A 14,948-nucleotide genomic window follows, 5' to 3' on the forward strand; every position below is an offset into this window, starting at 1 on the left:
TTTTTCTTCTTCTGGGCGGTTGTAATGGGAGGGAGGAGCAGATATTGCACTCTTTAGGATCTAGTCAGTAAATTAGGACATAGGCTGTAATGCAGCTTTTATTTTGAAGGGCAACATTCCATAATTCTGTCTTTTTTGCTCCACTGGCTTTAATGACCTAAATTAATTAATAAATGCTGAAATATACAATTATCAATATTTGTTTATGTATGTACTTTTTCTATATTATTTCAACATTATTTTATTTATTTATTTATGCAATTGTGTATTTCTTTATATTCTTACATATTTATAAAATACATAAATTAACAGTGACGATAAAACAAGACATACAGAAACATCTTACATTTATGTCTATATTTTTTTAGACCTGCATTTATTTATTTATTGTTACATTCATTTTTTTCCTGAATTTATCCATACATTTATTTACAAGATAAATGCATAAATAAATATTGATTAAAAAAAATGTTATATTTATGTCAACATTTTTGTAAACCTGCATTTATTGCGCCTGCATATGTCATTTTTGAATACATTTTCCCATAAGGCAGTCATCATTCAGAGTATAAATTTCAACATCAAATCAGCGATTAGAAAAAGATTTTATTGCGAGGAAGTTATACATGTTTGTAAAGCTTGCAGACTTCTGAACATTTCATTCAAAACCTTCTGGTATAAAATATGACGACACAAGCAGAGACGGTTGGATTCTTCAGCAGAACGCCCAATGAGCAGTTTGTGAATAAATACCTGCTGTCAGAAGTGTCACGATACAAATGATAAATTGTTCCACACTGCAGCAGGTTTTCTGGAAGTTCCTGTGGGGCTGTCTCTGCTCCTCTGTTCAGTTTTAATTTGATCATTATTGTAAAACATTAACTGACTCACAATCCGTTGGGCACCGACATCTTGATCAACACGTGGTGCTGAAATTAGCTGAGTCAGTGTTTATGTTCAAAAACACGTATCAAAGCTCCTGCATGGCGAGTCTGTGAGTGTGCAGACGTAGTAAGTGCATCGCCTCAGGTGTTTTCTCACAGCTGGATCGTGTAGTTGGCAGGAAACAGCCCACTTTTCCCCCGCAGCCTCCCTCTCCACCACGACGGATCCGAGCGATCCAACACCTCGATGATGTCTCCGGCACTGAAACCGAGTTCGTCGTCTTCCTCTGCGGTGAAGTTGTACAGCGCCTTCACCTGCAGTGTGGACGCCCTCTGCGGGACAGAAGAAGGGAAATGTATATGTAAATCGATTAGTTGTTCAAAACTTTAAACTAAAAATAAATCAAGCTTGAGTTTCAAATGAGATGTTTTGTTGGTTTTCTGTTTTATATTATTATGCTCTGAGTATCTCCTGGTTTTCAGTGGGAAAGTAATCTGGAAGTTTAGAGAGAGAGAACAGCAGTCCGACCTGAGGGTGAGGCATGGTTTCAGACAGGCGGTGGGGAGGATACGCTGGTGTGACGGGGCTGCTCCTTCCTGTGTGACCGATGGTGTGAGCTCGCTCCTCCAGACCCACTCTCTTAACCTGGAGAAGAGGGAAAACACAGGGTGAGTTCTGCTTTAGTTCAAGTTTTATTTTAGTGCTTCACGTAGACAAACCATTTCTTAAGACACACAAGCAGAAGGGCATACAGTATACATGCACTAATGTTGCAGAAATAAAACAAAATAAAAACAGAAACAACGGACAATGATGTCTGCACAATTCATCCAAACTTCCCAAATCATATGAGCATAAAAACTGCTACAGGAGCTTCATCCACCAATACGGATAAAAGGATGTCTGTCAACTTAAATGTGATGTTCTTTGGTCAGAAATAAGTGTATTCCACAGACTGGTAAAATTGGTAATAATATAAAGAATAACTTTATATACATAGCACCTTTTAAAACCGCGTTAACAAAGTGCTTTGACAGACAAAGCCGAGCAAGAGCAGAAGGCAACAGACAAAGACGCAAAATCATAGCAGACAGTAGGCAAATGAAATAATATATATCACAAATAAATAAGTAAAAAATGATAAATAAATACATTTGGATACGCAAACACAAATGCAGATAAATGTGTAGAACCAATATAGCCAAAACAATAAAAAGAGGATAAAAAGAAGATTAAAAAAAGGTGTTCACAAAAGTTTGATGTAGTTGAAGTAAACAAATACTTTTTTACTTTGGATCAATATGTTCGCCGCTGATGAATCAGAATTGTTACGTTGCTATTACGTTTGTTGCCAGAACATCTCACAGTTACGAGTTTACATTGGAGCTAATAGAAAACCCGGATGCCAAAAGGCGGCTTTATGTCGGTGTCGCTATGACACGCTGGGGGTCGTGATAAAGCGTCTGTATCTGGCGAGTTGGGCGTCAGCGGGCTAGAAGCAGAGCGTGTTTACCAGCTGGTTGGGAGGCTGGTCTGATGCTCGGCGCGGTGCAGCGGCGACGGCTGCAGCTGTGCTACGCTGTTCAGGCAAACTTCCCCTCTTCACCTACAGGAAGGAAACACACAGGAAGTAGATAACATCAGGGCTGCAGTTCACATCTGTCATTTCTATTTATATGTTTATAAATCAAATGTTTTTCATGTGATATGTAGATTACAGGGAACAAAGCAAAAATACATTAACATGTTCAGGTAAAAATGTGGGCTATAACTTCCCCTATGGCCATAAGCAAGTATTTCTTTAAGCCCTTTTTAATTACTTTTTTGTCTTTCAGAGGTCGTAGTGGGCTCAGTTTTACCACATTAACCTTCTGCCCCATCGTCCACAGATCTTTGTGGGGTTGGTGGATATTTAGGGGGAGATAGCAGGTCAACAGATGCCACATTTAAGTGGTTACATCATTTGAAAGCTGGAATCATAAAAAAATATTTGAGATGCAGCTCAGCACTGTGTGTCTAGTTATTGTAGTCATAAATCTGTAATGAAAATGAATGAATTAGTCAATCAAACAATTTATTAAAATCGTTAAAGTGTATACGTTTTTCAGAATATCATTATATGAGTACATTAAGTCTGGTTTCTATCCTCAATTACGCCTCATAAGTTGTTGCAGCAATTTTTGGGTTGAGTTTTTACATTTTGGAGATTTCTGTATGTTCTGTGATTGGATGCTGAGCACTTCTGTTCTGTAAACTGCTGATGAGAAACCCTCTTATTGCCAATGTACCTAGGTTAACAATACATCCTCTGAATGCACTAGGTCTGTAGTTTGTGGTTGTAAAGTTTCATAAGGCTGTGATTATCCGATACAAGTCACAGCAGATGTTTTTATACAGTGAGGTCAAGTTTAGGGCACAATAACACATTGGTACTGCATGAGAACACTGCGTTGGACATGTACGTCTCTTACCTGAGCTGCGGAGGGGCTCCTGCTGTCCGAGCTGCCGTCGTTAAGGTAGATCTCCCTGGTTTTAGAGATGGACGTGCACTTGTAAAACTCCACCAGCTTGTTTAGGGAGGTGAACTTCTCCGACCACAGGAAGTACTGGCCTGTGTTGTCCTTCATCACTTTGAAGTGCTGGACATCGTTCTCGTGTCTGAGGGGAAGAAAAGGCATGTTACAAGTGTTGTTATTATCTAAAGCCTAAGAAAATGGGGACTCCTGGTGCTCCATCATTCCAGATGCTCAGCTGTTTCCTCGACTGGATTGGCCTCTGCTGGTCAAAGAACAAAACTACAACATCAGCCAGAAGGGAATAAGTCAGACCCTGATAATGAAGTTTTTCAGCGGAAAAGCAACTAAAGAGCAGAGAAAAGAGTTAAATAATAGAGTTAAAGAAGGCTGTACAGCATGTAGAGCATTTTCACTGGTGGTCTGGATGGAAACTATGTGAACTGTTTACTCTGTCTCTACTCTTGCCGCTGGCTCTTGGTTGTAAATATGTGAAGTTTTGCAGAGTTTGCAGCACCGTAGAGGGCGAGATGATGAGTCAGAGTTTACCTCTTTTATATATATTGATGGGAAGCCTTGAGGGGGAACTTTGGTTCACAGTTTCTGACGGTTAATCAGCCCACTGAGTGTGACTGATCCTTTTAACACATTTAAATCACATGTTTGTGTCAATAGCCAACAAACCAACAGCTAGAAAATTACTAATACACAAAATAACATATACTGTAATTTCAATATGTTTAAGATGTTTAAGGCATCTCATCACAAATAAATCTGACTGATTTTGTGTTCAGACATCAGCTTTATATCAAACATGTTATAGTGGCAAAACCTGATAAAGCTCTTACATATACATACAGTGTGCAGATTCTGATGTTTTGGCCTCACTTGTGGGGAGCTTTCATGTCGTCTGTATTAATATACAGAAGGATTGGACAGTATCCATTTTTTCGTAGCTTTCCGACATTTAACTAAGTATACGGTAAACGCTGAAGTTTATCAAGAAAAGATTCTTATGCCTATTTCACCTTCTAATCTTCTAATCTCTAATATCTATTTAACACGAAATACAACTTCTGACTAACTTAAGTGCATTTGTTAACTTATCTAGCAACAAACAAACAAAACCCCTCTTAGTTAAGTCTCCCCACCATCTCTGGTTTAGACGAATTAAATCCTTAATTCACCAAGTATGATGCAAAAAAAAACTGTCTTTCCCCGGCTGCCAGCTGATCAGCTCCTCAACAGCTTTGTGTTCCTTGGAGTAAGTCCATTAAACTTGCAAAATATAACAACAAAAATCTCCCAAATACAGCTTTTTTTGATCCAGCACCTTTAAAATGTTTTGGATGTACGTACCCGACATCACCAAAACACTGTTAGACTTTCAATGTCGTCAAATTGCTGCATAATCACATTACACAACTTATAGTGGGGTATCTTGAAGTCGTTCTGCTCATTACACATTCTGCACATTACAAGACATTTTACTGAGCTAACCCTGACAACTCTGTCTGATCGCCAAACTATATTTAGTCAAAAACACACATGAGAAGTGATACAGGTAAGACGCAAGACTACTGAATATGCGAGACAGGAGTTCTTTCATCCAAAAATGATGTTCACAAGAAACAAGCGATCCAGGCTGTTTGTTCTGCAGAGAGATTCTGCAATCATCGATCTGGCTGATAAGGCACCAAGTTAAATTCAAGGATGTTTCGTCACAGAAACCTACAGTTGGAGAGGAAGCTCACATATCAAATAAACCCACTTTTATCTGGAACTGAACTGATGAATGCAAAGACCAGAATCCACTCTGGTACAGATACATTTTGGTGCATCTAATTTACTGTAAAACACTTCGGACTTTCTGGTGAAGTTTCTGAGGTTTTGATCTTCACTCACTTGACGGAGATGGAGAAGTCTCCCGGGGAGCTCTGGCATCCTCGGATCACAAAGGCTCCCACATCTTTGTGCCGGAGGAGATCCTCTGCAGCGCTGCGACTGGCGTTCTCCTGAAACCACCTAAACACACACACACACACACACACACACACACACACACACACACACAGGATGTCTATCTGATTGAAACCACAAAAACGCCTACATACAGAGTCACACTTCTTCTATTGTTAAAAAATGACAAAACTAGAATACAAATCTTTTTTTATTACAGTCCTGTTCCCAGTTTTGTTTTGTTTTTTAAATTGGGAGTTGATTAACAAAAAGTAGGTGATACTGAAGTCTTGGTGTCTTAATGAGGGTTTTGAGGGATTTTTGACCATTTAAATCAATACTCAATCAATAAAATGGCGAGATTTTGCACCAAATCTGTGTAACAAGTGTGTAAAAAATTGCTGCAACAACTTTTGAGACATAATTGAGCATGGGAATGGATTTTATACACTTGTGCTGAGCTTCATCTCATATTAATCTTCAGGTTTCCAGCTTACAGATGATGTACAAAAAAAAGAAAAAAGACTCACCTCGGAGTCTGCATCTCAATGTAGTTTTGTGGTACGAATCCTTCCAGTCCGTTCATCTCTGCTTTGTACCACTCGTCTTGTGGGCTTAGAATCTGATCAGAAGGGGGAAAGATGTCACACAAAAGATAATAAAACAGTTTGAAGAAAAATTGAGAAAAACCTTGACTGGCTGACCTTCAGAGTGTCGCCTCGTCTGAAGCTGAGCTCGTCGTCTGCGGTTGCAGCGAAGTCGTACTTTCCTCTGGCTTCCATCGGGACGATGGCGCGTCCGAAACGTTTCAGAGAACGAAGAAAAGCAGCAAAGAGACGGTCAGGGAGTCCACGTCAAGAGTTTCTATACATGGAGAAAGATTTTTTTTTTTACGTTAACAAAATCTGCAGGTTTCTCAAGGAAAATTTGTTTTTTAAAGTTATGATTTAATCTACAGTGATATCTGTACAATATACATATGACACAAAAAGAATACACATTTATAGATGCGTCTATCCTACCAATAAAAGGTTTCATTGCTTTACAGTGGAAGATTACTGATAGACCAAGAAAAGGCAGATACAACAACAAAATGCTATAATTTCATGTTTTAAGTTACATACATAACGTCCTTGTGTCACCTTAATGCCCTGCATTTATGTGCATTTATTTTACTTTTTTAAATATCTTTATAATGCAGAACCAAGTTTAGAGAAGTATTTTTGTACTGTAATCTTATTCAAATAGTTTATGAGAAATGTATGTAAGTATAGCAAATAGACTTTATCTAATTCATGCAAATAAAGTAATTAATGTCTCTCCACCAAGCAAAATGAAGTATAGATAGAATTTATGTAGTGCAATTACATTAACTATATTAGCATACATTAGGTAAATTCTCTCAGCTAAAGTTGCATTCATTTCTTAGAATCTATTTATCTCAAGCTTATTTGATTAAATTACATTTTATTTGGTTTCCGTTTGGGTTCATTTACTGCTAAACTTCTGTGTATTAGTGTCTGTGTTAAGAAATTCGTATTTCCGTTCTGAACGTGTTGCTTCAGACAGCAGAGACTCTTCTATCTCTCTCTCTCTCTGTCTCTCTCTCTGTCTCTCTCTCTATCTCTCTCTCTCTCTCTATCTCTGAGGTCAAATGCTGATTAGATTCTTAACAGCTGTGGTGTTAAAAAGAAAGAGGCACAAGATTAGTTTTTGGAAGTCACGAGATGATTTTAAAACTGTTTAAACTCTTTAAGACAGAAATGATTACATTTTTAGTTTTAAAAACTGTAATCTATTACTAATAATCTATAAAATGGCTGGTTTCAGTAATATTTTGCCTTTAAATGTGTTGAAATATATCTCCCAAACTCTCACGCTTGATCAGTTATTCAAATCAAAACTATATTTATGTAGCATGTTTCATACAGTTTAAAATGTTTTTGTGCCACTGATTAACTATTAAAAGACACGTTTTACATTTGGGAGAAAGACACTAATTTGTTTCTTGATAAAAGTAAAAAATAAATGCCACTAATATCTGTACAGTTCATGTGAAACTACAGTCAGCTGGTAAACTTTGCATAAAGACTGGACATGAGGAACATCAGAGCACGGACCACAGAAGGCAAACCTACCAGATCTTGCAATTTTTTCATTAATTCTGGTGCATTAATTGCATTCAAACTAATGCAATATTTACATTTATTCTAGGGCAATAATTGGATTATATTTCTTCTTTTTATTTATTACCTTAGGACCTGTGTTTTCAGCTGTAGATGTTTGTTTGCTGAAGTTGTTTTGTTTTTGTGGTGCACTGATCAGGAGGAGTGCTCCATATTTATTCTAAATATATATTACATATTCTGTACAATGACAATAAAGGCTTTGTATTTTATTCTATTCTTTGTCCAGAATCGACCTACTGGCACCTCTAAAATTGATTAATGCATTGTTTAATCTGCACAAAAAGGTGTAAAAAGTGTAAAAATGGCACATTTATCTCTCAAGAAGTGCATTTCTCAACATTTCAAACTATCGTTACATTAGAGAAACAAACAGTAAAACTGTGGCAATATTAATTAACTTAACTTAACTTATGCCCACTTCTGACTTTATTAACAAGCTGTAATTAGAATATTAATAAGTGGCGCCTGCTGGACTTGCACACTGGTTGAAGGTAAGAAATCACAAAAAATAATTAAGATAGACTGAGTCTGTTATCTTATATAAGTTATGCATGACAAATGTATATTATTTTTTCTTCACCAGCAAGTCTTTCACAGACAAAGAAATTAACAGTTTGGTATTCTACATAATAACATCGTTCCATGTTTTATACATAAACTGTTACAAAATTTCAATTACAAACACTTTATTAATCTTATTTGGCATTTTTCAGGGTCGTGCAGCAAGTAAAGGATCAAAAACAAAACATTAGGGTTAATTAAAATGGTAGAAGTTCAATAAAATGCATTTATATCATAAAATACATCTAAAGGAGCTCAGTTTATGATTTCAACCATAAACAAAGTTTTTATGCATAGGACTTAATATTAAGACAGGAAGAATTTCTTCCATAAAAGTGTTAATTTATCAGATTTTGTTGTTCCGGGGATATGATGTAGGGAAACAGGGTCTTGACTTATTATAAACACAAACAGGCGTGTGCGTTTTTTTCACCTGACCTTTTATTACTTCAGTTCCTGGTAATTTTAAATGATGTGGTCATACGTGACGCAGTGCTCAGCTCTAAACATGAATGAAGGGCGAGGAAATGACATGCCGAGGGTAAAGGAACTGGAAAAATTAAATTGTAAACTATTTTTAAATTAGGAAGAGACACAAAAAGCAACTTCCCCATTATCAAACTGTTTACCTACAAACAGGACGGGAACAAAGAGGTCAACACGTCGTTAGTGAGAAGAGTTCAGATCAGATTGACAGTCAGGATCTGGATCCCATGACAGCAGTTACTGTCTTCATCTGGGTGTTGCCTTTGGTTATTTTCACACAGACGTGAAGAAAATATTCACTCTGTTTGTGGTTACGGAGTGAAGGATGTGGTTAGGTAAAATCCACCTTCACTTCACTCATGCAGCGAGAGAGCGCTTTGCAAACTTACACCTTTCTTATTTGAACTCAAGTACCTAAAGAGTACATATACTGCTGTAATTCCTGTCCCCGCCGGGCAAACACACACCCCTTATTAAAAAAAGATTCACAGTCTTTCAACACACAGAGCTCTTAAAATATATTTTGAATGCACTTTTTTCAATTTTACAGATAGAACAGGTCCTCTTAAACATAGTGCTTTTCTGTCTATCTGCAGCTGTACTAATGAAAAGTCATTAAAAGGGCAAAAAAATAGACAAAAGTTATCTCTGAAAAGAGGAAGAACTTGAGCTAACTGTTGAAATTGTTGGCTAAAAGCAATGGATCGTTGGCTGAACTAGTAAGCAAATTAGAAACATGACGCGTCATGCTTCATCAGTCAATAAACTTTAGAAATGACTGAATTAAACCATAAACTCAGAGCAGATCGAAGACTGTATAAAGAATGGACGATGCGTCTCCACTTCCTCCCAATGTACAACACTGAGGTCAATCATGACATCACGGCCCCATTTAATAAAAATTAAAATTCAATTTTAAACCAAACTGATCAGAAAAATTAACACTTTAACATGATAAGAACTCCCGAAAATGACAGAAAACATCTCTCTGAAACATTTATTTGAACTCTGCTTTGACTTTTTATTTCGGCTCCTGTCCCATTAACTAGCATGGAGGGGGTGGGGCTTATAACATATCCTGCAACCTGCCAACAGGGGGCGCCCCTGATGTTTTGGCCTCACTTGTGGGGAGCTTTCATGTCATCTGTATTAATATACGGAAGGATTGCTCAGTATCCATTTTTTTGTAGCTTTCCGACATTTAACTGAGGTATACGGTAAACGCTGCAGTTTATCAAGAAAAGATTCTTATGGCTATTTTACCTTCTAATCTTCTAATCTCTAATATCTATCTAAACACGAAATACAACTTCTGACTAACTTAAATGCATTTGTTAACTTATCTAGCAACAAACAAACAAAACCCCTCTTAGTTAAGTCTCCCCACCATCTCTGGTTTGGACGAATTAAATCCTTAATTCACCGAGTATGATGCAAAAAAAAAACTGTCTTTCCCCGGCTGCCAGCTGATCAGCTCCTCAACAGCTTTGTGTTCCTTGGAGTAAGTCCATTAAACTTGCAAAATATAACAACAAAAATCTCCCAAATACAGCTTGGTCCGTGTTGGCTGACCAGAAACTCCAAATCTGTCAAGTTTTTGATTACTTAGCAGTCTTTTAAGCAATAAATATAAATACATATTGTTGTTATTTGACACATATTTCACCTAAATCTTCATGTCAAAATAAATCATGCCCTTTTTTTCCCTGCACACTTCCAGTTCTCGGTCCAGTCTGAACTGCTGACTGTGTGTTTAAATGCAGAAATAAATAAAGAGGAAATCAGGTCCAATTTTAGTTCAACAAGCTGAGTAAGTTCAGGGACTTTTCTAAAAATGTTATCTCATCTTTAATATCTAACTCAAGCCTCTCCTGCTTCAGTCAACATTTAATGAATCAACGTCCACATGATAACAGCAACAGAGAACTCTTTGACAAGTCGGGAAAGCTGGACGAAGACACATTAATGCTCTTTATAAAGCTTGTATTTGGCTGTGTAGTGCTAGAAGACGGGAGTGACAACCTTCCTACTTTGTATTTGGGAATATAGATTAATGAAACTGTTCTGTGTCAAACTCCAGGGAGGTTTGGCTCAGTTTATCGCTTTGACTCCTGCTTTAATGTTTATTTAAGGGGCAGATCCCAAATAACAAATATATCAAAATGTGCATTTTCAGCTTCTTATGGTGGGCTCCAGAATTATTTTGAGGCATTAATGAAGAAAATAATCACAGTAGTACTGGTTGGATTTTAGAGTAGATTAAAACATAGTTCGGACCTTTTTTAGACCGAGTTTAAAAGCAAAACCTTCGTTTCATCTCATCATGGACCGAGCCTCTGACTTCTATATTTACTTTTATTCATTTAAATCATTTTCCCCACACTTTTTCTTATAATATAGTGTGTACCAAATCTAATAAACTAAAATGTCAGAAAGACAAAAGGAGTTGAGCTTTGTTTAGCTTGGCATATTTGCAATTTTAGTGGCATGTGTGACAGTCAGATATAACCACCAAAGCACATGACAGGTGGTTTTCCTGCGCCTGCAGTCTACTCAAAAGAAGTATTATTATGCTTGACTTTATTTGAAATATTGTGTTTTTATAGACAAACAGAACATGCCACATACTGATAATACAAATATGTTACACCTTTTTCTTATTAAACAGAACATTTTAATTGATACTGTCTGGATTTTTAAGTATCTGATACACCTATAATAAACCGGCCATCACTCAGTTAAACTACTGGACCAGCTGGTGGTACTGCTGTGATTTTCTGTTTGTGAACAGCCTCTCACCCTCAATCATCACCACATCAACTATCCTCTGCATCCTCTGTAGCCTGTCCACATGTTAATGCTAAAGGTTAAGTTAGAATACAATAAAAAGGATGCAACTGCAGAGCACACTCTGTTTTATCATGGCCTGAGGATGTAAGTAACCTGTTTTTTTTTATTCTGAGTGTAAAAATGTAACTTCAGCCTGCAGCATTTTTTTTTTAACGGTGATAAAGAACCTTCTGAAATTAATAGTCTCAGTTTTCAGAAGTGCTGCTTTCAGTGTTGCACTTTGCATTTTAAGTTTCACTGTCTAAACTACAGGTTGGTTTCTTTCTCATCATGAACTGCACGGTCTGTGAGCAGACTGCAGAAACAAACGTTACTCTGGATCACAGAAGAAGAGAAGCAGCTAAAACTGTTTATTTAAACAATCACACTGTTGTTCTCCATCTTTGAAACAAGTTTCACCACAGAGGAGGAAGTTTTCAGATCATTCAACATAAACAATACTGCAATATAAAAACACTCACACGAACCAAGGTCCAGCACTGAAAATTATTGTCATTTAAATTCATACCTATGGATGTCTGTGAAAGGCCAATATCAGCTTTAGAAGCAGCTCTGCTTGTTTAATGTGTGAGCAGTATTTTCCTGTAGTAGCTGGTCAACATCCAGATAGTATTAATAACTTATATACAGTTGTTGCAACATAGTTTCTCAGATCCTCATGTGTTTTTAATCAGAATCTAAGGGAGAACTAGACACAGCTTTTTATAAACATAAAAAAACAATTATTTTATGTTGTCGACTAATTTGCTGATTAATTTTTTCACAATATTCAAATCAAAGTTTATCAATGTTGTGTTAAAAAATGGCTGAAAAAAGATGAGACATGAGAAATTTCTCAGGGCCCGAGGTGACATCTTAATATTGCTTATTTTGTTTGAAACTAAAGATATTCACTTGACAATGTTTTTAAAACTATTTCCTGACATGTTAAGGATGAAAAATTTAGAAAATAATTTGCAGATTGATCCCAAATCATGAACGCAATTGTAAGTTGGAGCTAAGTTTGTCAAAATTTAAATTCTGAGTCGAAATGAATCAAAATGAGTTTTTAATTTCAATGCATTGATTGAAAAGCATGACCCGGAAAACCAAAACATTGACCATATAGCCTTGGTATATTCCAGAAAACTGGAAGTTAAATCCCACTTGATACCATGTTGCTTATCTTGTTAAAGAAAAAAACTAAAAATGTAAATAACAGAGCATTAAAACAATTATCTGTTGCTCTTTACGAATCAAAACTCAGTAGTCTAACAACGGCATAGCCTCCAGTGCTGTAAAAAAGTGTTTAAATGACCTTAAAATCAAAAGTCTAATGAATCTTGACACCCTATTTGCAGCTGTATGTTTTCATGCAGGGTGCAGATGGGTGTGTACCATGTTTGCAGAGGAAGATGTCTTGACATGAAGTCAGCCACAGAGACCAAACAGGTTACTGACCTCTGACCCTGACCCCTCTGTGTCAGGCATGCATGCATCTCCACTAATTTACACTAAAATTAAACATATTATTTTTTTTTTTAATAATTTCTATCAGATATGACCTCCTCTAACGCTCCGTTGCACACCAGTTTTAAAAACTACTTCCCCAAAGTGAGCAAAAACATGCAGCTGAGGAACGAACATGCCAAATCAAACAGCAGGATCCAGTAAATCTACACATAAATAAAGAGAAATTAGAACAGAAATTAAAATGTAACCTCTGTTTACATGTGCACTTTACATGCAACTAGTTTATTATCACTATAACTAGTTTAACAAGCCAGATTTTTTATGTTTAATGCTCTGTTATAGATGCAGCATAGATTCCCCTATGAGCCCATTCAGTTTAAAAATGCCATTTATTTTAAAGATTACAGTTAATATTTTTGTTATATTTAAAGTGGGGATGAACGATAGAGAAGTGAGAATTAGAGAGAAATAGAAAGAGGAAGAGAACTGAACTGCTAAAATTCATACTTTTTTCAAGGAAGTCTGGTGTATGATTTAAAAAAATAATAATATAAAATAAAATAAAAAGATCTGACATCAACTCCGCATTCTTACCTTTCCTCCTGTCCGTAGTTGAACTTGTGTGTAGTTTATTCTAAGGCTGACCTCTTCTCCCTCCGCAGTGTGAACACAGCAGCATATTTGTGGGCTCCACGAAATGTTTGCATAAACAAATAAATGTCTAACAAAGTTTGAGTGAGGGACGTGTTCTCGCTCTCTTCACTGCGTGCTGTCGAGTAAAGTCAGTGGATTTATGAGCTCCGTGTGCACGGCTCCGTGCGGTCCGCTCTCTGATGCGTGAAGCGAAAGAAACGCCTCTGATAGAAGAAGGAAAGTAAAAGAAAATGTCACTTCCGCCCTGACCTTCAAAATAAAACTCCCACTTGAATATTTAAATTACTTGGACATTTTTGGGGAAATTATTCATTTCCTTTCCAAGAGTTAGATAAGATTCATACCACTCTGATGTCTGTCTGAAGATACAGCTAACAGCCAGTAAATCTTACCATATCTCAACCCAAACATGAAGTAGAACTTTATCAAATTCAATGAGCCATTATTCCTTAATGCTTCTGTTTGTATACAATATATATATATATATATATATATATATATATACACAATACAATATATATATATATATATATATATATATATATACATTGCATATATACTTTTTTATTCTTCTATTTCCATTACCTGAACAACACCTGAATTTTCCCCATGAAGGATCAATAAAGGAACATCATATTATATCATATACACTAACCTGCTACTACATAAGGTACACCTGTTCAAGTGCTTGTTAACGCAAATTGCTAATCAGCCAGTCACATGGCAGCAACTCAATGCATTTAGGCATGTAGACAAGGTGAAGACAAGCTGCTGGTGTTAAAAGCAAGCTTCAGAATGGGAAAGAAAGGTGATTTAAGTGACTTTGAAGGTGGCATGGTTGTTGGTCTGATTATTTCACAAACTGCTGATCTAAAAGCCGTCTCTAGGGTTTACTGTGAATGGTCTGAAAAAGAGAAAATATCCAGAGAGCCTTGATGCCTTGTTGATGCCAGAGGTCAGAGGAGAATGAACAGACTGGTTCCAGATGATAGAATGTTTCCACCAACTTGTTGAATATATGGCACAATGAATTAAGGCAGTTCTGAATCAAAATGTAGTGGCTGGTGAGTGTATATATAATAATAATATCACAAACCTCCCCCCAATACAAATTCAAAACTACAATTACCATCTAAAAGAACAGAACAGGAAGCCCTCCCCTCCCCTTTTAGACACTTAGGTACAATAATTATATGTGATACAGGACGCCCTTTTGGAATGTTATCAGACGATAAAATGGGCGTTATCAGTGGTTAACCTTCCTGTACCTCTTTCCTTTTATTTAGCAGAAAATCTAGACAGTTTCCGGTCTCTTTCTGGTTTAACTTGACGCAGCTTCCCCTTCCTTTCCTTGTCTTTTCACCACTAAACCTTCCTCGTGTCAACTCTTTATCAGTGG

At 36.7% G+C, this 14,948-nt stretch overlaps 1 protein-coding gene across 1 annotated transcript; it reads right to left on the minus strand.

Annotated features, from left to right (window-relative positions):
* Nucleotides 1–588: 588 nt before the first annotated feature.
* grap2a (GRB2 related adaptor protein 2a) lies at nt 589–13,725 on the minus strand. The gene is made up of 8 exons (XM_059349058.1): nt 13,490–13,725; nt 6,062–6,221; nt 5,888–5,979; nt 5,304–5,423; nt 3,357–3,543; nt 2,399–2,491; nt 1,414–1,530; nt 589–1,217 (listed from the first exon to the last, which is right to left on the minus strand). Exons 2-8 carry the CDS (start codon nt 6,137–6,139, stop codon nt 1,038–1,040), a joined length of 867 nt encoding a protein of 288 aa, XP_059205041.1. The 5' UTR covers nt 6,140–6,221; nt 13,490–13,725; the 3' UTR covers nt 589–1,037.
* Nucleotides 13,726–14,948: the final 1,223 nt, after the last annotated feature.

The sequence above is a fragment of the Centropristis striata genome, chromosome 13 (assembly GCF_030273125.1).
Source record: "Centropristis striata isolate RG_2023a ecotype Rhode Island chromosome 13, C.striata_1.0, whole genome shotgun sequence".
NCBI lineage: Eukaryota > Metazoa > Chordata > Actinopteri > Perciformes > Serranidae > Centropristis > Centropristis striata.